Source organism: Eschscholzia californica, unplaced genomic scaffold (assembly GCF_041429995.1).
Source record: "Eschscholzia californica isolate CP2 unplaced genomic scaffold, dmEscCali1.0.p SCAF_1, whole genome shotgun sequence".
NCBI lineage: Eukaryota > Viridiplantae > Streptophyta > Magnoliopsida > Ranunculales > Papaveraceae > Eschscholzia > Eschscholzia californica.
In genome coordinates, this window is record NW_028238198.1 from 37,163,283 (window position 1) to 37,186,674 (window position 23,392).

The window sequence follows — 23,392 nt, forward strand, 5'->3', positions numbered from 1 at the left end:
AACTTTAGATATTGTTAATTAGTCGATGTTCGTTTGTTGATTGATAGTTATGATTTGTGAATTACTAGGCATAACCCGCGCCTACGGCACGGATGAATTGGTTTTATTTTATTCGCGTGTGCGTTATTGGTATATAAGTTGTGCTTTCTTTGCATTTTATTTTGTTCATGAACAGTCCCTTCGCACTGAAAGTCGGATATGAATAGCGGTTTGAAAAATATAAAAATCAGGAATGATACATGAAGAATTTCACATTATTCACATGAAATATACGTGTATAAAAAAAATTGTTAATTTTATGAAGACCGAATGATAAATGAACCATTTAAAAAGAAATAACTGGATATGTCTTGATCGAAAAATATTAGAAACAGATGTACTCATATAGATACAACAACTAAAATGTAATTTTACTTAAATCATGTTTGAGAAAATCAAGGGTTATAAAGTGGTCGCAACATCTACAATTAAGATGACATAACCTAACTAATAAATAGAAATGATAGGAGGAACTTGGTGGAATTAGGATTTAAATTGTTTCACAGGTGGAGAGACAGTAATAGATGTTAAGTTGAATCTTATCATATTTTTGATTGATGATATAAGCTAATCTATAATGCAATGAGTCTATCAAGTTGATTTACGAGTACATTCTCACATTACAATTAGCTAAGGAAGGTTTGGAGGTTGTAGGTAAATTAGTGAGTTAATTATCAAAACGAAGAGACAAAAGTAACCAAATTTATCAAGTCAGATGAGCTAATCTATAAATGCAAGAAAAAAAATGTAAAGTTCAATTGAAGTTTTGATATGGAATATCAGAACTTACCCCAAGTGCAGTATAGATACTTACACCAAGTGCTTCATATACTGCTGCACATCATGAACCGAAAAACTGAAATCAACAAAAGTAATAACAATACCTTTCTCCACCAATTCCTAGCATTGTTATCATTTAATTTCTAATAATCTTAACACCAGCCCTTCAAAACTCAAAACATGGGATAGGAAAGAGGGGAAAAATCAAATTCAGGATCAAATTTACAAGAAAGATAGGACATAATAAGCAGGCCTCCTAAGCAAATAAGTTTTAAACCAAATCCAAACTTTAGGCCACAAAAATCAAGATCCTCCAAATTCTTAAACCAGTCAGAGACAAAGGTTAAAATATAAGACTTATAGAGAGACGACAGACAACAACCCTCACTCATGTTAATCCAGAACCCAAGTCAGATTACAGTCCTGACTTGGTATAAAAATCAACTAAAACAAGACTAATCTACATAGATAGTTGATTGATTGCGTGAAATACATAACAATCATATATTAACCTACCATAATTCTTTCAAAACATTAAAGTGCAACCAATATTTGAAATCCCAACTCTGTTATAATAATCCAAACAAAACTTAAGTCTTTTCTCGTTACCAGAACCTATTTTCTCAACAAGTTCAATTACCTGAAGTTTTAGAACTTCACTTCTTCTCTTCCTTCTCGGCCTCAGCGGCTCTCTTCAACCTTGCTCCCACGTGGCACTTGTTGGTACGTTCCAAACGAAGCTTTTGGTAAGCCTTGAGAGACTTCATTTCTTCTGTTACCTTCACAAGCTTGACCTCTAGCTTTTCACAGGTAATGGCCATGAAGTCACCTAGTACTTGAGTAGCTGATGCCAACTCTTCTGCAGTTGAGTCACCGTTCTGAACAAAACGTGAAGACCCATAAATTAGATGCTGACAAGCTACCTTATATTTCAATTTTTTGAAACGACTAATGAATGCTTTATAAACGTAAAATCGATCGAATAGATAAAATAGTATGAAAAGAAATTATAATATTCCGACGGAATAATGATTCTGACTATTTTTACCTCGAATTTGCCTGCACGCCTTGGTAAAATGATAAGCTTAGCCTTGTATGTCTTCAGCCTCTGCACATTACCTTGGAGACCTTCCAATGACCAGTTTCTTCTTCTGTTGTCAACAGCAGTACCAATAGTAGGGGCTAGTTTCTTTGGGATCCCAGCTGCCTGTAAAATTAAATCATTATAATAAAGAAATAAATCAAGATCAATTATAACCATAGCCGCAATCTTGAAACACATTGAGCTTGATGAAAACACATTGTGCTGCTTTTCTTTCTTGTTTGTAGTAAAAAACTTTTTCGTGTAGGGTGAATCACAGTTGCAGTGTTAATCCTATATAGAAATATTATCGGTGCAGCTTTTTCATAGACAAAAGAGGAAGATAAATTTCATAGCTAAAACATGAAGATATTAAGCATTTAACCATTAGAGCTTGAGGTACCGCAAGATGTCGATGGCATTGATTGACGTATAAAACTAATTGTTGGTGTGTCGAGTGTAATAAATCCACCCTGTACATTAAAATTAGGAAACATGATCAAATATATGCAAGCTAAATTGGACAACCATGAGATCAAAATACCCAAAAATGATATAAACCTAAATCAAATTTAATTGGTTAGGTTCAACCCTTTGATTAGCATATATTCAACAACAAACAAAGTTTCACCAAAATTGAAACCATTTATATTACCATCAACTAATAACCCCCATGAATCAACAACTCTTTCTCTTTCACACATTTCATCGAACACCATAAACACGAACAATCTGATAACATGGGGCTGGATTTGTAAAATGTCTTTTCAAAGAGAAATCCATTAATCAAGAATGAGCAAAACTAACCAAGATGATTATACATGTCCGCCAAAACTTTCCACCCTCAAGAGTCACTACCTTCTCCTTCCTTCCTCACCAACAGTCAATAATTCAGTTCATCTGAATTCACATTAAGTTAGTTATCATGAAGTTAGTTGTCCTGAATTCACAATAATTCTGACGGAAACTGGAGATGGTACAGGAATCTCCAAAGATTTGGTAAAGAGGTGATTGTGGGGGGAGATGATACGGGAAAGAACTGAATTTGGTGAAACTTTAATCAAGGCATAAGTTTATGATCTGAATTTACAGATTTCAAAACCCCAGAAGAAAGTCGTAGAGATGGAAGAAAGAAGAAATATCAAATCGAATCCAAACCTAGATGAACATGGGGAAGAAGAAATTGAAGAAAATTGAATTTTTAACCTCCTTTGAGACTGAAGAGTCACCCGAGTGTTGATGAGAGAAGGTGTAAGGTTATGTTCTTGTCAATCGTTAGATCAAAGAATGGAGGGTCAAGAGAAGGTGCCATGTTTCAATCCAGGTGGCATTTTCTTTTTCTTCTTGTCCTAGTCAGCTTGTTCTAGTCACAACTTTTGTGTTTTGTTATATAGATATTACCCGTGCCTCTGGCACGGACACTTCCATTGAACACTCTGCGTGTGTGTGAACAAATTTGTTGTGGTTATTAAGTAGAAAAACATGAGATAAGGCCGCTAAAGAAAAATAGAAGATAATAAAATTCATTTTTGTCAATGAGAAATGAGAGGGAGTCTAAGAGGTGTTCAAATGGGAGACTTTGAAACAATTAGTTCGTGGACAGTTGAGCAGTTATTTTAAAGACTTTTGTGAGAGAAAAAGGCCCAGTGAAACAAAAGAACAACAAATACTACTCAAGTCTAGTTTCATTTCTCTTTCATAAAAAATTTCAATATTCAAGTATTGATAGTTGCGACTTCATCAAAAAAAAAAGTATTGATAGTTGCTTTTCCCTTTGCAACATAGTATCACCCAAGGCTTCATCTCTTAGAGAGATCATTTGCATATCAAGTAGTAGCAATAAGCAACATTTCAACAACCATCCAAAAGTTATAGAGATAATAGAAGGAATATATATAGTTCATAAAAGAAATATAGATATCATAATATAAAAATGGGCGACTTTAATATAAAAATGGGGACTATTCCTTTCTCACTTTAACCTATTTCCAACTTCATTGGCATCAAAGAATCTAAATTATAGATTCTTTTTCGGTCATCTCGTTGGTGAAAGAAACAAAACATGAGACATCAAAAGAATGAACTACACACAAGTCATCTCGACGTAAGGGGCACATATTAGGTTATCAATAATCTCAATTTCCGCGTCTCCTAGAGCCAAAAGATATGCCTTCAGCAAGGATGTCAAATATTGACTACTTAGATCCAGAGAGTTTCACATGTAAATGAAAGTATAGAATATAAGCATTAACAGTTCAGGAGCTCAAGGAAGAAGGTACAATGGCTTCTTTCCAAGAACACATCTAGGCAAAAAATGCCATACATCAAAGTAAATCTTCAAACATATGGGGTATGACCATGGTGAAGTTCTATAAATGCAAGCAAGAATAATATAAATTTTTCTCAAATATCAAGCTAGATATCAATTGCACTAATTGCCACATTATTAAACATTTCATATGTTGTCGGTAGTGCTATAGAAACGGTTGGAAATCAAACTTTATCCATTTTAATCCAAAGCCTCTATTATGCACCAAAGCTGGAAAACAAATAATCAAAAGGCATCGATTCTAAAATTAGGGCGGAATTGAACCTCCAAATTCTCTTACGGAAGTCAGATTATTTGAGTTCAAGATTAGTTTGGTATTGATAATGGTGGTCCAGAAGTGCGCATCATGATGGTGCTAGTTGTAATTACGGTGGTCGTAATGATTTTCATTGTCATGGTGGTAGCGAGAGTGGCATTATTAGTGTACACGCCCAACAAATATGGAGGCGCTGGTTATTGTATTGGTGATAGAGTGACTTTTGTGCACAGATTGATGTGTAATAAACGAAGGATGTGTAATAATTTTCTCTGAATCTTTAAAATCTTAAACATATAAACAACATAACTCCTAATAGTCTTGTTGTTGATGTTTTGACGTAAATATGTAAAGCAAAAAAGCTAGGTTGGAGAAGAGGTACTGTATAGATGCTTAATGACCCACAAAGAAGATAAACACAAACCTCACCTTTCGTCCAGGAAGGCCGCTATTTGCATTAATGCAAACATAGATGACAATTAGTATCTGCATCTACACCAAGCTGCTTTAGACCCACAACCAAGTCCAACCTCTCTCTCTCTCTCTGTCTCCAACATATCAGTGGGCTCGAAAATGAGAACGATGTTTTTCAAGAATTATCAATTTCTCAATAAAAATCCTCTCCCGAATATATCTTTGTCTACAAGTTATAAGGTATAGATAGAAAACCTGGCATTTCCACCGGCAACAGTAACCGTAGCCGTCAATGGACGCATTCCTGACCCAACATTCCACAAGAAAAGCAGACATTCCTCTTTTGCTTCTTTCTCAACAGAAATCGTCCACTGGAACCTTCAACAGTCACTCTATTATTCTCTGCCTTCTTCGACATGTAAGTCAAGTAATTCCAGAGCACGAAGATTATTATAGATATCTTCACTGTGTAACGAGTTGTCCACCACAGCCGTTAGCATTTACAAGATTTGTTGATTTCCAGTCTTTAATGTACAACAAGCATCCTATCTGACATTTTCTCAAACACCTTATGAGTATAATTCGATTAAATATATGAACAAAAACAAACAAAGGACTAATGGAACAAAACACAAAGTGCAGAATGTTAGACTGCATCTAGAACAAAGTAAATCTTAGAAACACAAAATTACCATGTTTAATCAATGAATAATCAAAAAGGGCGAACACCATTGAGAGACTTACCAGGCTGAATTTCATTTCTAACACAAATGTGCAAGGGTTTCATACCCAATAGTTTTATATTAAAAAATAGTAACATAAATTTATTCATTCATGAAGATGGATCGGTACAGTGAATGAAAGAGCTTGGTGGAAGAGAAAGAGGCTGAGGGCCATGAAGAGAGAGTTGTGGAATAGGAATCGAGCTTGATTGGGGACAGACATGCAAAACAACAGTTCGTTCCATCTGACCGTTGATTTGTCCAAATCACCAGCCAACTCACCATCAAGGAGCATTTATTTTGTCCCAGTCAGCACAACCCCACTCTGTTTTGTTATATAGATGATTCTTGATTTTCTTAAGTTCAAATTTTGTTAAGTAGTCGATGTTTGTTTATGGATCGATAGTTGTGAATTATGATTTTTAGGTATCACTCCACAGTTGCATGTAATAGATGATGATATACATGAAAATTAATGATCCAAACCACACACGTATGGAAAAACTTATTCACCAAAATTGTGAAGAAGATGTCGTCGTACAAGAAAGAAATGAAATTATATTCAGGATAAAGAACATGTGTTCAATGGGACGAATCTTCGGATAGTCAATTACCGATTAGTGAAAAACCAAACTTAAAGAAAAAAGAGTTACCCAAATCTTCGGATTAAATCTAAAGCTTCTTTCTGTAGATTTTTGTCAAAAAAATTCGTGATCAAATCTTTCATTCCTTTAACAATTATAAAATAAGTTATATAATTAGAAAAAGCATATAGGAAACATATAAAAACATATTAAAAAAAACATATTTATGTAAATATATGTAATTATATTAAATTTAACGGTGTTAGAACTTAACTGGTCAACACTAGTCCACGACCCCTTTGCAAAATAATAAATAGTTATGCCCCTTTCGCTAACCCCGGTACTTATGTACGCCCCTTTCGCAAAATAACCCTATAATTTATTTGAAGAGATTCATCAAGTCTCTGAAAATTGTGAAGATGGCTTAAGTAATAACCCAATTTTTTAGTGAAATTCCTCTTTGAAGTTTTTGTTTACAGACAACTTCTATGTTAGATATTGCAATTTAAAGACTTTAATGTTCAATCGATTAATGATTATGATCTATGAACTATGATTCTCATTTTCATATAAGTTGTGAATCTTAGGTAACTTTAGATATTGTTAATTAGTCGATGTTCGTTTGTTGATTGATAGTTATGATTTGTAAATTATGATTCTTGGTTTTTTTAAGTTCAAATTTTGTTAATTAGTCGATGTTTGTTTATGGATCGATAGTTGTGAATTATGATTTTTAGGTATCACTCCACAGTTGCATGTAATAGATGATGATATACATAAAAATTAATGATCCAAACCACACACGTATGGAAAAACTTATTCACCAAAATTATGAAGAAGATGTCGTCGTACAAGAAAGAAATGAAATTATATTCAGGATAAAGAACATGTGTTCAATGGGACGAATCTTCGGATAGTCAATTACCGATTAGTGAAAAACCAAACTTAAAGGAAAAAAAGAATTACCTAAATCTTCGGATTAAATCTGAAGCTTCTTTATATAGATTTTAGTCAAAAAATTTCGTGATCAAATCTTTCATTCTTTTACTAATTATAAAATAAGTTATATAAATAGAAAAAGCATATAGGAAACATATAAAAACATATTAAAAAATCATATTAATGTAAATATATGTAATTTATGTAAATTAAAAAAGCATATAAGTTAATATATGCAATGAATATGTTTTTTTTTATAAATGAAAAACGTATTTATAAATATATGTAATAAATATGTAATATAAGTTAAATATATGTAATAAATATTCTTTTTTTTTAAATAAATGAAAAACATATATGTAAATAAAAAACGATGTTGTCATATAAAAAGATTAAATTATATTTAGGATAAATTATCTGAGTTTCTTGAATTATAGAGTAGAACATGTGCTAAATGAGACAAATATCCGGTTATTCAATTACCGATAAGTGAAAAAAAAATTTAAGAAAAAAAAACCTGAATCTGTCGATTAAACCTACAACTTCTTTATATAGACTTGGGTCGGAAAACTCCGTGATCAAATCTTTCATTTCTGTAATAACTTTCATTCCTTTAATAACTATAAAAGAAAAAAAGCACATAAGTTAAATATGAGTTGACTATATGTAATAACTATGTTTTTTATAAATGAAAAGCCTATTTATAGTTATATGTAATAAAAGATAAATATATAATATAAGTTAAATCTATGTTATAAATATGTTTTTGTATAAATAAAAAGCATATATATAAATTAAAAAGGTAATTTATACATAAATTATGCACACCTTACATATATTTTTAAAAACATATAAAAAGCATATAAGTTATGTTTTGTTATAAATATCAGTAAGTTTTTTTTTGTTGAAATTAAATATGTAAGTTATGCATATAAGTTATGCTTTCTTGTAAATATACGCTTATATAAAAAAACATATAAGCATATAAAAAATCATGTTTATGCAAATATATGTAATTCTTATAAATAAAAAAGCGTATAAGTTAAATATATGTAATAAAAAAACATGTAGGTTAAATATATGTAAGCATATAAGTTAACCAATAACAATGATGTTAAAAAAAAGAATTAAGGAAAAAGATTACTTTCCTTTTTGGATTCTTTCAACTATATAAGAGCATCTCCAATGGGACACTTAACAAACACTCTAAAAATCCTAAGTGTCAAGGGTCTAAAGAGATTCTCTTTCTTAAATGTCAATATAGAGACACTCTAATTTTTGCTGGTCTCCAATAGAGTTCTCTAAAAGTCTCTATACTTAATACACATGTCCCTCTTCAATCCAATAAATAAAAAGTAGTTGAAAAGCAAGAATTTCTATTGGTTGAAATTTTAAAGTAACACTTAGAGAGTCTCAAGTAGACACTCTCACTTTAGAGTTTCTCTCTCTAGACACTCTATAATAAATGTGTCCACCTCATATTAGAGTGTCTAACAAAGTGTTCCATTGGAGATGGTTTTTTAACAAAAACTTCAAAAAGTCATATGTGGCACTCTAAGTGTTAGAGATTGAGTGTCCCATTGGAGATGCTCTAAATTTGACGGTAACATTTAGTTTTGGTCCACTATAATATTGAACATCAACAATATCTTCATCGGTAATATAACTTCATCCCTTTTTCCATGCTTTCGCAAACAATTAAGTCTATCAAAAATGTCCCCAAAGATTTTAATAACTGTTTCGGACGGATGAGAGTGTCATCCATCTTCAAGAAGTTCATAGTGGATAGTTTTATTCTCACATTTGGCTTTAAATTCCTCTAAGTTGCACAAAAGAATTCGTAGACTTAGATAATTTTCGTAGACTTTGAAATATATTACTATCTTTGGAGATCATAATGATGAAGATAGTGTGTTCAATGGGACGACATTCCTCTAAGTTGCACAAGTAGGATTCCACAAGTATTAGATACGTTTGTATAGTATAAATATTCGCCTAGTTTTTGATTATTACACGCTACCCATAATCAGTGGCGGATTCAGAAATAATTTTCAGAGGAGGCTTAAAGAGGCCTAACATAAAATTTGACTAATTTCTAATCTATGTAAACAACTTTCTTTAAAATTATCTCTAATTAAACTTACATTACACCATAAACTAACATTTATTGGAAGTGACGAAAAAGAAATAACCTAATCTGGTGATGACACTCTATGACTCCACTATAACTAAAGTATTTTCAAACATATATATCACTATCATGTTTGTCGTTAATTTAGAATCTTGATCTGGAGTTTCAAATTTATTAAAATCATATCTATATGAGCTCATTTCTAGTAAATGTAGATGTACTAACATACGATGATATAGCTTTTGTCGACTTGTCGTTCATGTGAAACAAGAAAGAAACAAAGTTATAGGCGATAATGGAAACTAAACTAAGCTAAATGGATAAAATTGAACAATAATAAACCTCCTTTTAGCATAAATAAATTGTTAAAGTTCAAATATTTAATGAACTCAAATAAACTCATTTTGAGTAAATAAAGTTACTTAAATCATGCTTGAAACAAGATTTACAAAGGTACAAAAGTTTCAACTGCTACATTTAAAAATGAATCATAATGAGGTATACAAGTAATAAAAAGGAAATTTCGGAGAAGATGGGTCTCGAACTTGGGTGGTTCAAGTCCAGAACCTACCACAGGACCACTCCACTAAAGCAACTTGTATGATAGTGTATTACAAGTAGAATTATACAGACAATCAACCTATGGACCTGAGGTTCTCGAACCAAGCCTTCTTACTTAAGTATGGTCTACATGTGGATCCGCCACTGTCCATAATAAGTGTAATACCATTTGGACCATAGTCCCACCTTTTATTTCGCACGGTCGCGGCTTTGCCGCTTTGGGGAATAAAGAATCATCTCTGGGGAATAAATTCTCTAGGGAATTCATATTTTTTTGTACATTCTCGGAGGAATATTTTATTTTAGTCCAAAAAATTCATTTGATCTAACATTGCCCCCTAATCTTCATCTTCTTTATCCCCTTCACCACCACAAGTTTACACCACCACCATTGTCTTTCCTCTCTTCTCCTCTTTAACTCACTGTTACCTTATCTCTCTATCTCTCTATCTCTCTATCTCTCTCTCTCTCTCTTTCTTGTTGCTTTCATTTCTCTATATATCTCTCATTCTCTCTCTCTCTCTTTCTTAATGACTATCTCTATGTCGTTTACACTCTAGATCTCTCACTCTCTTTCATTGTATATCACTCCCGTTATTAATCTCGGTGTATACATTTCTTTATCTTTCTCCCAGTCTCTCTCTCTCTTTCTCTCTCTCTCTCTCAGTCTGTGTGGAAATAACAGAGTTCGTAGCCACGAAACGTTTTGTAGCCACGAAATGGTCATGGCCACAAAATGTTTTGTGGTCACGAAACGTTTTGTAGCCACGAAATGGTCATCGTCACAAAACGTTTGGTAGACACGAAATGTTTCGTGGCCACGCAATCATCGAGGAAGATCTCACCAGAAACCCTCTTCGATGTCAAATTCCGGCGAAGTGAACAATTACCTTTGTTGGAATAGTGTCTGTGCGAGATAGAAAAAAAACATGAGAGATTGAATCAGAAACAATGAGAGATTAAGAGAAAAATAGTGAGAGATTGAGAGACATAGATAATGAGAGCAATAGAGAGATAAACAATGAGGAGTCGAGGGAGAGAGACTAAGAGAATAAGAGGGAAAGAATAAGACAATAAGAGAGATATGGTGAGAGACAGTGAGAGAGAGGGAAGATGAAGATTAAGGGGCAATGTTCGATTAACCCAATTTTTGGACCAAAAGAAAAATATGTCCATGAATCAATATTTATTTACTAAATTTTTATTCCCCGGAGAATTTTTTTATCCCCCAAAGTCGCGGCCTTTCGCACAAGTATTGCAATAACACTCTTGGTTGCTAATTTTAAGTATTACCGTCATTCTCATTGGTTTTAATATTCTACTTAGTTAAGGAGCTCATGGATGAGAAAATATCTTTCCTCCTGTTGGGATAGTCCCACATTGGTTGTGAAAGTGGTATGGGATGAGTTCCATGAGAACTGAATTTTAACTCAAATCACCATACAAACGTTGTGTTATTTTGGCTTCAAGGGATTTGTGGGAAACAAGGGGTTGAAGCAGTCCAATTCTCTGCTTTTTTTAGGTGTCATATGCAATGGGAGTTTGAACTCAAAACTTTGACTTCACACTAGTTCGATCTTAACTACCCATGTTCACATAACAGTAATTGAAACACAAGATGATGATTATTATTCCCAATTATAGGGATATCTAATGACAGACATTATACGTACTGAGACACAAGAAAACAAAATTACAAAGATGAAACCTTTCACCATATATTGACCAAAATTGGTAAAATGAAGTCCAAGAATGTTATAAGTGAAAACTCCAAATTATGCTTTCTTTCCACTACCGTGACTCATCTTTCCAGCTGCCTACATTTGAAATTAAATTTAAATACTTTATTTCAATTCAATACTTATTTAAAATGAATGTAGAAGAATATGAGAGAAATATAAATAAAATAATTTTGATTTGATGTGAAAAATGAAGAGACAGAGACGAGCATGATACAACTTTTGAAACTAATCTCTCATATTCTTCTTCTTCCAAGAAATTTAGAGAAGACTTGTACAAAAATTAAGAGAAATTACATAGAAATTAAAACTGAAATAATTAAAGAGGAATTATACTCAACACAAAAATAATAATTAAAGAGGGATTAAGATAGAAGGTCGAAGAAGAGGTAAAGATATTAGAGAAAAAATATAAAAAATTGCATAGAACTAAAAACTAAAATAATAAAAGAGGAATTTTAGAGGTGGAGGGAAGAGATTATAGCCCAAAAAACTGAAATAATGAAAGATATTAAAGAGGTAATGATATGAATTTTTGAGATTATAGCCCAAAAAACGGGCCTTAATATTTAGTCCTCTCTAATCCTATAAAAGGTTTCAAAACCAAAATATTAATGTAGATGGATATCTAGTCCATTTGTATACATCTAGAGAGAAAACACAAATCCCTAGAATACATATTAAATCATAATACCTAATTTAACCTTCCTCATATATTATAACTGATTTACCTTCAAAATTCACAAATGTCTTTTTTCATTTTTATCTCCCACATTCTCTCTCCAATCACGTTTCAATTCAAAGTAAGGTTAGATTCATTATCTTTAGTAACAGAAACCTCTTTATTTTCTCTCTATCAAACCGAATCACCTTATAAACCTCCATTAAACTCAGAAATCTTGTTTCATCTTCATTAGAGCAGCTGTGCAAACCTTCATCCTTTATCAGGTTTTACACTGTGAAAGTCTTTGATCGTACCATTGTTAAGATCTAATATTGCTTCTCAAGTTAAAGAATCAGATTATCTCGCTCTATTATTAAACATAACAGATTTGATCTGATTTTATAAGATCTGTCTACTAATTCATTAACTTCGAATGTGTGATGTTTATTTTCTCTCTCTAAAATTTTCACTACTGTTTAAGATCTTGATATTTACTCCTTATTCAATGATTCCTTCAAACCGAGTATGTTATGTTTGCATCCAATTATCATATCTTATTTCTTTAGATTTATGTTTAAGCTTCCGTGTTTTCTGATATTTCTTCACATCAGATTTTTCTATCCATACAATTTTCGAACCAGGTGATTATCCGTACGGTTTCTCATAACAGAATATACAATATAGGTAGTTTACAATATATTTTCATACTTTCTAGTACATTACGCAAACATCTTCCGTACAGTGTTTCTATAACAGAATGTAAAATATATGTATTTTGTTACAAATTATACATACTTTATAAATAATATCAAAAATATCTTATAAATGTGCTTACATTATATATAATTTATTCAAGATTGCCGCTTATAGTACAATATAATGTTCCAAAAATTATATGTAATTTATTGCACATTATACATATTTTTTTCACATAACTGTGACCTTTTGATTCAAACTAAAGTCTTGTTTGTCTCCCAACACATTATGAAGTTTAACAAACAGTATGCATAATTTACTCCATTATACATGTCGTTTCTAGTAAATTATATGTTCTGTTGACAAATGTATATATTTTCTTTTTGTAGTTTTGCTGTTACTTATGGAATTTCCTACAGAATCATCCAATCTAAGTAAGACCACAAAACTAAAATCTGATGGCTGGGATAATATATTTACTAAAGTTGGTCAGTTATTTCCTGGTGGTACGAAAGCATTTCGATATGCTCTTCGACAATATAGTGTAAATGTTGTTCGTCCTGCTCAAGACTACAAATGAGAGTACATGGATGGGCACCATTTTTGAACCAGAGAAGATTTTGTACGTTTTCTTTGTAACAGAATGTAAACGATGTGTAATGTAAAAGAAATTATGTGTAACTTATTGAACATGACACACATACATTTGATAAATTACGTTGTGTACATGACAAATGATGGTTTCCTCGTCATAAATAACACATAATTTACGTAATTGTTTCATAATTTGTATTCGATGTGTATTTATGTATGAGTAAAAACGAAAACAAATGTTGTTGTAATGTTCCCAGAAAAATATACTATTTCCAAATCTGAAAATTAATCAGGAGAAAGTGAAATATACGTTTTGTATATAAACTCCCAAATCACGCTAAATTGATCCTAGAAAATATACTCTTTCCAAATCTGAAAGTTAAGTGAGAGAAAGTGATATATACATTTTGAATATTAACCCCCAAATCAAGCTAACTAATCTCAGAAAATATATTATTTCCAATTCTGAAAGTTAAGTTAGGGTTTTGTTTTGAATCGACTTGGGGAAGAGATTTGCTTTCCAAAACGGTTTAAAAGAGAGGGAAAAATCGATTTTGGTTTATACCGTTATTGTCTTTAAAAACCCCCCCAAATCACGCCTAACTAAGAAGAAACTTTCCAGATACAGTCCTCCCAAATTAAAATCCCGCGATTGTTGTAGCAGGGACATAGACGGTAGTTGTTTTATAAAGTATGGGTTTTTCTGTCCATAACGTAAAAGGACTAAAAATCCATTTTTTAGGAAGACTGGATTATAAACCTTTTTTGAACACTATTTTGGGCCTTATACCCAAGGACCCTTAGAGACGAAATTAAGAGAAATTAGATATTACTTAAAACTGAAATAATTAAAGAGGAATTAAGAGAGAAGGTGGATGAAGAGGTGAATATATAATTTTCTTCATGATGAGATTGTTTGTCCAAGTCGGATTCATCAAATCCATGGATTTTATCTTAATCAAATTGGTGTCTGATAGATTATGTCATACTCATATTGCCAAGTCATAACGATGTACATTAATTATGTCTCAGTCAGTGGCGAAGTCGGAAATTTTTATGTGTGGCGGCACTTTTTAGTTACAGGTAACGAAATAATTTCATAGTATACGACTAGGTAAGAATCAAAAAGCAAATTCTCGACAAAATTTTAGTTATAGTTAAGATATTCCATGGTAATTTTGACGTATAACAAGCTATATTAATTTTCTCACAAATATGGTTCGGGGATCGTAATGGATGAAAAGATAAAAATAGAGTTTGCTTTCTGATAAAATGATTACTATGACAAATCTGACAAACGCATAGAAAAGACAATTTTGAATTCCATAATACAAGTCAAAGAAAATTCCGACAAGGTTAAAATGTTAGAGGTTAGTTAAAAAATTTATTATCATCTCTACTAGACTATTTTAATGAGTCAATTATTTTGAGGAGGTCAAAATTGAATTACTCCAATTAGTAAGAACCATAGTAAGTCCAACATGGTCTTCATAAGGTATTTTTTATAAGCAATCATTTTCAACCAAAAAAGTCTTTCATTCAACGTTAAGTAGTAAAAATTTTAGAAAAAATGGTGGTGTATGAGATTCGATCCCATGACTTTAGTTATGGGACTCAAGAAGTCAAACCTTTCACTGTCTGAGCTAGGCGAGGATTTTGTGTGAGAGACGAAAAAATACATATGTAACAGACTAGTTAGTGCAATATGGTATAAATGACCCACATTAAGGTTGTGGGGCCACGTGCCCCTATAGGTCCCTATGCGGGGCCCGCCCTTGGTCTCAGTCATATTGATTTGTTTTGTATAATAGATTTCTCTTAAAATTTAATAATGTGACTTAAGTCCTTCCAAATTGTGAGTTGCAATTTAGTTACCATAATATTTAAAGTCTTAAAAAACTAAACAAAAAAGACTCTATTTTCAAATATTCATGTGTTCCCAAACTCTAATGTTTTCGCAACAAAATTGTTTGGCCCCCCATACCATTTGTTTTTTGATTTTTTTCCTCCCACTTCGACTTCTACCTTCTCCAATAACTAGTTTCCCTCTCAATTTTTTTCTCTCTCCTATTTCAAACTAAATAAAATCGTAAGTTGAGTAGAGGCTGCACGGGCGTGGGTGAGGGGTTGCAGCCTGTGCGGTCGCACAGGGCACCCCTCTACCTAAGGGCCCCATTTTGAGTATCGCTTAAGAATCAAACTTATATAATTTATGTCTGTTTTCAATAAAGCGTGATATGTAGCTCAGTTGGTTGAGAACTTCTCCGACAATTTCAAGTGTCAAGTTCAAACCCTGTCAACACCCTATTTACATTTATTTTTAAGTCTTACTAGGTTCTAACCTCTATGGGTGCCTCCATACTGGGTTCAAGCCTATACAAGATAAAATGCCCACTTTAGTGACTTATAAATAGATATTCTAAAGGCCACTCTAGCCTCTAATTTTTAGTTTCTAGATGTAGTCTCTATAGGCACCCCATGCTATTCTAAGGTTTTATTGGGTTCGAGTTTCCAGTTGTTACTTATAGTCTTCTCTCTCTTCCTCCAATAGGTTTCTATGTCTATTCTCTCAAATATACATATTATTTTATCTTTTTCAGATAATTTGTCTTATGCAAAATAATTTTTCTATATCATACTTATCTTATGTAAATGTTTGTTTCATTTGTATTCTTTGACTTGTATAATTACATCGATTATGGTTTAAATATTTTTAACGGAGTTAGTTATATAATTACGACAGGCATTAGTACTTTGTCTTTTGAATAAACATATATTTTTTATGATATTTTATAGAAATTTCTTTGAACAAATTTTTAGATATTCATCTATTATATCACACGTAACTTTTTAGTTCTCACATCATCATAAGAAGGGCTTCCGATAGAATTTCGCACCGGACTCCTAAAATCTCGGCCACGCCACTGAGAGGATGTATTTCAAGTTAGGAAAAAATAGCTTTAAATTACTATACAGTAGTTAAATAATTTTAGTGTTTTTTAAGATATATGGTATCTTTTCTTACTTAATATATCTTGACTTAAATTTCCAAAAATTTAAGAACATAATAAAAATAAAGCATAATAGATGAAAATACAAAGGGCCATGTTTCACTTTCTCTCACTAGATCATGTCCGTTCAAGTACCCCGGCCGGGATTCGACTGGGATATTGGTCGGGCATAGCATCATTAATGAAATAAAAATTGTTGAAGCATAAAAAATCATAAAAAGAAAAGCTAAATCAAGTATAAAATGTCCATATGAAATCCACACAGTGTAATTTTTTTTTTGTTGAGGACACAGTTTAGATAGAAGCTAATAAAAGAGGACCAAACCTAAACTAACATAAATAAAGGGTTAAAAGAGAATCTGGTTATGAAAACAAAGGATAAAAATTTGTGTTGAAATAGTAAATGAATAAAGAATCGACCCAATAATAAAAACCACATATCAAATTCAAATTTGGAATGCATTTGTCCCTTGACTAAGTGAAGACCACTTTGGTTGAGGCCTATTTATAAAAAGGTGTAACTCGTGTTTTATGGGCAAAAACAGTTCTATAATCTCAACCTTTGGATATAAATTTGAGAAGTGTAATCTCACCCATTGAAGATAACTTTGAGAGATAGAATCTCAATTGTTGAAGATAAGTTGGGAAGATAATCTCGAACAACATAGCTAGCTCCACCTTTGGTAATAAGATATAATGATTAGGTTTATTGAGTAATTACACTCCAATTATTTAGCTATATTAGGGCTTCATCCCAAAATTATTATGTAACTGGCGCTAATTCCCATTTCCAATTTTTCCGTCAAAAACCCGTTAAGTTAGGAGCGTGACAGTCACGTGACTTTTGTTTGACGAAAATACCTTTCATTTATCCATTGAATGTTTGTGCCGAAAATACCCTTTTCCTCCAACGGTCAGCGTACCAAAGGCTCTCTTTGTAAAGAGATCTTATGCTTGAGGGACGTAGTTAGATCTAATTCTTCATCCCACTGTTGTTAGTTCTCTGCTAAAACGATAGAAATATGTGCTAAAAGTGAACAAACAAATCACGTGAGCCTCTATTGGTCTTCATAAGCTTTACTATAATGGGGATCCTTCACTAAATATTATTTTTACAGTGGAGGGTTGAGACTAAAATACTTTTTCTTCCTGCTATTATAGGAGATGTGCTGTCAAATATGTGAGGTGAAATCACATGAAGCTTTGAATCGTCCTTTTATGTATTCATCATGCACCAACTGTTATGGAGAGACAGTGATGAACACTAATTAAGAACAAACATTCATGAAAGCCCTTTGAATCTACTTCGATTAAAGCTTGAAAGCGAGAAAAAAAAAAACACGAGGGTTTTGAAGGATTTAGTGAATCGATCGTTCTGCACTTATGTCCCCGCCTGTAAGGTGGCAGTTGAGAAATGTTAACGGGGAAAAGAAATGTTTTAAAATCGAAATCAAATTTTAAACCCTCCATTTGGGTGTATGCCATAACCACACGTAAGATGAATGGAGTGTGTTTTTGTCAAGCAAAAGTCACTTGACTGGCACGCTCTAACTTCACGGGTTTTTGACGGCAAAGTAAGAAATGGGGGTTAATGCCACTCACATTTATCATTTCGGGGGAAGTCCTGATATAGTTAAATAAGTGGGTCTAATTACTAAACAACCTTAATGATTATGACAAATCAGAGAGAGAGAGAAGACGTTAATTGGAGAGAGGAGTGAGAAATTTGCTAATTTGGTTAACAACTAAGCCACTTTCCAATCAGTGCTTAATACAATAAAAATTTAAAAACTTGCTTAAAATTCTCCCTTGATAAACACAAAACTTCCGTCCGATCTGAGCAATACTGACAGCTACGCATTTTAACTCAATTTCGTCACCCTTTCCGATTAATTATTAGTCTTCCAGATAATAATAATAATAATAATAATACAAATTTCGTATATTTAACTCTGATTCAATTTCATTTTCTGATCCGTCTTCTCCAATTTCTCTATCTTGATTCTTTCTCTTCAGATTCTTGAATTTCTTATCTTCTTCTGTTTTCATGGCGTCTTTCAGTTCACTTCACCAGTTAAGAGGAGTGAATTCTTCTTCTTCTCTCTTTGAATTTCCTAAACTTCGTCACTCGAATTCCGGTACAAATGTTGGTAGAGTTGATTTTAGGGTTTTTGCTTCGGATCAAAAAAAGGAACCTGATCTAAGTGTTAATGTTAATGGATTGCATATGCCTAATCCTTTTGTTATTGGTTCTGGCCCACCTGGTACCAATTATACTGTCATGAAGAGGGCTTTTGATGAAGGTTGGGGTGCTGTCATCGCTAAAACAGTAATCTCTCTCTCTAAACCTAGTTTGATCCTATTGTTCTTCTTGATTGTTCTAAATTTTTAGATCTGTTCTGAATTGTTAGTGATACTCATAATCTTGATACCTTTTGATTCATGTGAATTTTGCATATTGATTTGTGATTGATTTTAGTTCTATATATTGGTTAGTTAATTGGTTGAATTCTCAGAATAGATTTTTGTAAAGCTTAATAACTATAATTTTAATCATTTTCTTAATTTGTGCACTCTTCTTTGAGTCTTATATATGAAATTTAACTAAAGCATTACAACATAATTAAGCTAATGATCGACTCAAAAAACTTAATCCCATGCTGTACAGTTAATATGAATTTAAATTGATTATTAATGGTTAAGTTACCACCCATGTTCATGTACTGATTTAAAATTAATCTAGCTGAGAAAACAATTTCTTTTAACAAAAACTCTATGGGAACCGTCCAAAATGACCGCCACCCAAACCGTCTGTGAGAGGGACCCGAGTTTCTCTCTCCTCGCGTGACTTCCACATGAGGAGAGAGAAACCCGGGTCCCTCTCACAGACGGTTTGGGTGGCGGTCATTTTGGACGGTCACCCTAGCCTTACTGTTCTTTTAATGATTGAAAGCGGAGGGGAAGAAATGAAGTTTAATGTTGTCTAGTGAGGGATTAAACTTAGCATCTAGACATCTGACTTGGACACTTAGTAGGAGATTTGGCGAATTGAGGACCTAGGGGTCTGAGTCCAACTAGTCGAGTCGGTGAAAAGGGGGACTAGTGGCCAGTCAGGGACTAATTAAGAGCTATCGTGAACTTTTGTAATATAGCTAGCTGGTTATGGTTGCGGGATGGCATATCACCATCCTGGAGATCCTCTTGCCTAACCCCGCAGTATTACATATTTGCTAAAATTTAGTTGATTTTAACAAGTATATGAACTATTAGTGGTGCAGTATGTGAATTGCAAAGCATTGATTTGACGAGATTTAAATTATGGAACATGATTCATTTGTTGACCTTAAATAATGTTGGATAAGGATTTGATCATGAAGGGAGGAACATACTAAGAATTTGTACACCAATATGTTACTCCGCGGACAAGATACAAACAGACCATGGGGCTAGCCGGCTGGGCATGTGTAGTTACATGAAATAGAATTAAGAATTTGTACAATGATCTATCACAGATATTTTGGGAATTTCTTAGATTTAGAATGAAGTAGTCATAGTTTTAAAATGAGAGCAGTGTCGCGAAAATTGACGGGTTTTTACTAGAAGAATTAGTTTTGATTTTTGTACACTATTCAATCTCCTTTTGGGTCATGATTGATCAATTTGGATCTCTATACAGACTAAAGTTCATGATTTTTTGTTATACTTCATATTTGATTCTTTTTTGTAGCTCATATGTTTGACTTGCTATCTTCATTGGCTCTATGTTTCTATTTCTTTTATGTATTATACTATTATGACAATATGTTCACATTTGCTTCATTGTACAGAGATTACTGTATATGGAAAAACTGCTTCAGTGCTTCGATTTTTTTAACCCAAATTTTCACACCTTGGCTTTTTAATATTTCTTTGATCCTAGATATGTGAGGTTTTCATCTGAATAATCTCAAATTTGTTCTGCGTAAAACCATAGTATGTGAACGTGGACTTTATTTGTGATAGGTGTCCCTAGATGCTGCTAAAGTGATAAACGTAACCCCACGATATGCACGGCTCCGAGCTGGAGTTAATGGTTCGGCAAAAAAAGGGCAAATTATTGGGTGGGAGAATATTGAGCTCATTAGTGACAGACCTCTCGAAACTATGTTGAAAGAATTTAAGCAGTTAAAAGAAGAGTATCCCGATCGTATCCTAATTGCTTCAATTATGGAGGAATATGAGAAAAGTGCCTGGGAGGAACTCATCGATCGGGTGGAGCAAACTGGAGTGGTAGGTTTTGATGGTTATCATAATTATTTATTAAGTGAATATAAATTATTTTATACTAGTCACTTATTGTAACCATTGTTCTGTTGTTCTTTTAGGATGCTATTGAAGTCAATTTCTCATGTCCTCATGGTATGCCAGAGCGTAAAATGGGTGCTGCAGTTGGACAAGACTGTGCATTATTGGAGGAGATATGTGGATGGGTTAATGCGAAAGCAACCATACCTGTCTGGGCTAAAATGACACCGAACATCACTGACATCACACAGGTTTGTTCTGTTTGCCTTGGATTGCTGGTTATATCTTCTTACAGGTCTGTCATTTCTTTAAAATACTGAATTGGGTTGTGGCAAAACACAAAAGTAGCATTGAGTTTTAGATTTCAGATGCACATGTCGAGAAAAATCAAATTTTCGCCCACCAATTCGTTTGTCTTGTATAGTAAAGTGAATCGTTGTTAAATAACCATCCTCCGCCACTGGCTTGCGTAGAAGGTAAAGGACACAACCTGAACAAAAGAAGAGCAAAATCAAACCAAAAAGCTGTGTTCTCTATAACATTGGAGTAAATAAACCCACTCAACTTCACATAGGCAGCCAATATTTTTAACATAACCATAAACCATTATGACATGTTTTATCTGTTTCTTGTAGTCATGGATGACTGAGGTTTTTAAGGGTTCATTTAGTGAAGCTGAATAGTTATGCAAATAAAATGATAACCATATACATTTAATGTTTTTATTTGGCAATCACGAAGTAAGACTATCTATACTATGTTAAGCCAAACTGTCAATGTTACTAGTGTACTGACCTAAAGATTTCACGAGCAATCTTGTCTAGTAGTATCATTCTTTTGTTCAAAAGAAAATTCCTGCTGAATTGATTTTTAGGTCAATAACGTTATATCTTATGCTCTTTTTCTATGCTGTTAGCCAGCGAAGGTGGCTTTAAGTTCCGGATGCGAGGGAATTGCTGCTATTAACACAATCATGAGTGTTATGGGAATTAATCTAACTACATTACGTCCTGAGCCTTGTGTCGAGGGGTTAGCCATTTCTTTTCTAGTAACTTTTTGTTCTTGAAGCTAGTCAATTTTTTTTTACTCTCAACCACTAACATATCTAATATCGATTTATTTATTAAGGTATTCCACACCTGGAGGCTATTCTTCCAAGGCAGTCCATCCTATTGCACTCGGAAAAGTTATGAAAATTGCACAAATGATGAAATCAGAATTTGGTCATAAGGAGGATCTCTCACTTTCTGGTATTGGAGGAGTTGAAACTGGTGGGGATGCTGCTGAATTTATTCTTCTTGGAGCCAACACCGTTCAGGTTAGTGCTGTAACAGTAGTTTTTTTTTTTTTTACTTTCTCGCCTATTTTATATCACAAAAATTAGTTTTAGTAAAGCAATGACTTCTAACGCATATTGGTTTAGAAGATGGTGTTTTATTTTATTATTATTTGGATTTGATTCGCCTGAGTCTGACGTGTTTGAATCTGAGTCACCTGAGTCTGACATGTTGAATCTCACTCATTCGAGCATAACTTGTCTTAGTCAGTGGTTGTTGAGTAATCATTTTGTATTATTTCATAACACAGGCTCTTAGTTCATACTTGTTTGACGTCTGACTCAACTGGACCCAAAATCAATCCGAGTCAGCCATTCGAAAAGGCAGATAAAAACAAACTAGATATGTGACTCGAATCAATTCAAATCTTGACCTGGATTTCAGATCTGCGTATGATCAAACACAAAGACATTTCTCATTCCGTAATTTTGTTTGACTCTTTATATATAATCGAGGAATTTTGTGTCCATAGGTCTGCACAGGGGTGATGATGCACGGGTATGGACTTGTGAAGCAACTCTGCGACGAGTTAAAGGATTTCATGAGACAACACAACTTTTCTTCAATCGAAGATTTCAGAGGGTATGATAACTAAACTTTTATGCTACTAAGTAATTTATTAGACACATAAAACAAAAACGCAGTACTTTCTCATTTTATCTTCTTATCTGTTCGACTATCTTACAATGGATCCCTTTTCTTATTTAAAAAATACAGGGCATCTCTTCCGTACTTCACAACTCACACCGATTTGGTAAGAAGGCAACAAGAAGCAATGCAGAAAAGGAAAGCCATAAAGAAAGGACTACAGAATGACAAAGATTGGACTGGAGATGGTTTTGTGAAAGAAACAGAAAGCATGGTGTCTAACTGAAAAAATTGTTCTAGTATTCAACCTAGCAGCCTACTGTTGTTCTGTAAGACCTGTATGTGTAAACCCTCATCAGTGTTTGTAATAAATAATGATCTTTAAGTTGTCCAGTTTATCATGGTTGATGAAAACCCAACCCTTTTATGTTATGTGTGTTAGCCAATTAGGGTGTTAACACAGAAAGAATCACAACTCAGTGTAATAAAAAATTGTTAAGATTTTCCGAACTGATTATTCCTTTGAATTTAATTGCTTATTAGTGGTACTATCTTACTAAACCAAGTTTATTTTTTGGTTCGTATAGCTATGAGCCCATGATAACATCTCTAATCCATTGATTGTACTTGTCTCGTTTGGAAT

General features: G+C 33.1%; 1 protein-coding gene and 1 long non-coding RNA gene across 3 annotated transcripts; one reads left to right on the plus strand and one right to left on the minus strand.

Moving 5' to 3' along the window:
* Positions 1 to 1,873: 1,873 nt before the first annotated feature.
* On the minus strand, positions 1,874 to 3,228 carry LOC147566521 (uncharacterized). 2 transcript variants are annotated; one of them, XR_015237448.1, is made up of 4 exons: positions 2,708 to 3,228; positions 2,556 to 2,632; positions 2,304 to 2,373; positions 1,874 to 2,026 (listed from the first exon to the last, which is right to left on the minus strand). It is a non-coding gene; the product is annotated as an uncharacterized LOC147566521 (long non-coding RNA). The 2 variants fall into 2 exon arrangements; XR_015237447.1 differs by lacking the exon at positions 2,556 to 2,632.
* Positions 3,229 to 18,204: 14,976 nt separating this feature from the next.
* Positions 18,205 to 23,259, plus strand: PYD1 (pyrimidine 1). Its single transcript, XM_086653020.1, has 7 exons — positions 18,205 to 18,869; positions 20,543 to 20,809; positions 20,905 to 21,075; positions 21,741 to 21,853; positions 21,953 to 22,142; positions 22,634 to 22,743; positions 22,879 to 23,259. Exons 1-7 carry the CDS (start codon positions 18,588 to 18,590, stop codon positions 23,033 to 23,035), a joined length of 1,290 nt encoding a protein of 429 aa, XP_086509146.1. The 5' UTR covers positions 18,205 to 18,587; the 3' UTR covers positions 23,036 to 23,259.
* Positions 23,260 to 23,392: the final 133 nt, after the last annotated feature.

Excerpts from the sequence above, each read along its gene's own strand:
- PYD1 (XM_086653020.1), top strand. The coding sequence starts at position 18,588 with ATGGCGTCTTTCAGTTCACTTCACCAGTTAAGAGGAGTGAATTCTTCT. Across the intron at positions 21,076-21,740 it reads ACATCACTGACATCACACAG|CCAGCGAAGGTGGCTTTAAG; the intron begins GTTTGTTCTGTT and ends CTATGCTGTTAG. Across the intron at positions 22,744-22,878 it reads TCAATCGAAGATTTCAGAGG|GGCATCTCTTCCGTACTTCA; the intron begins GTATGATAACTA and ends TAAAAAATACAG.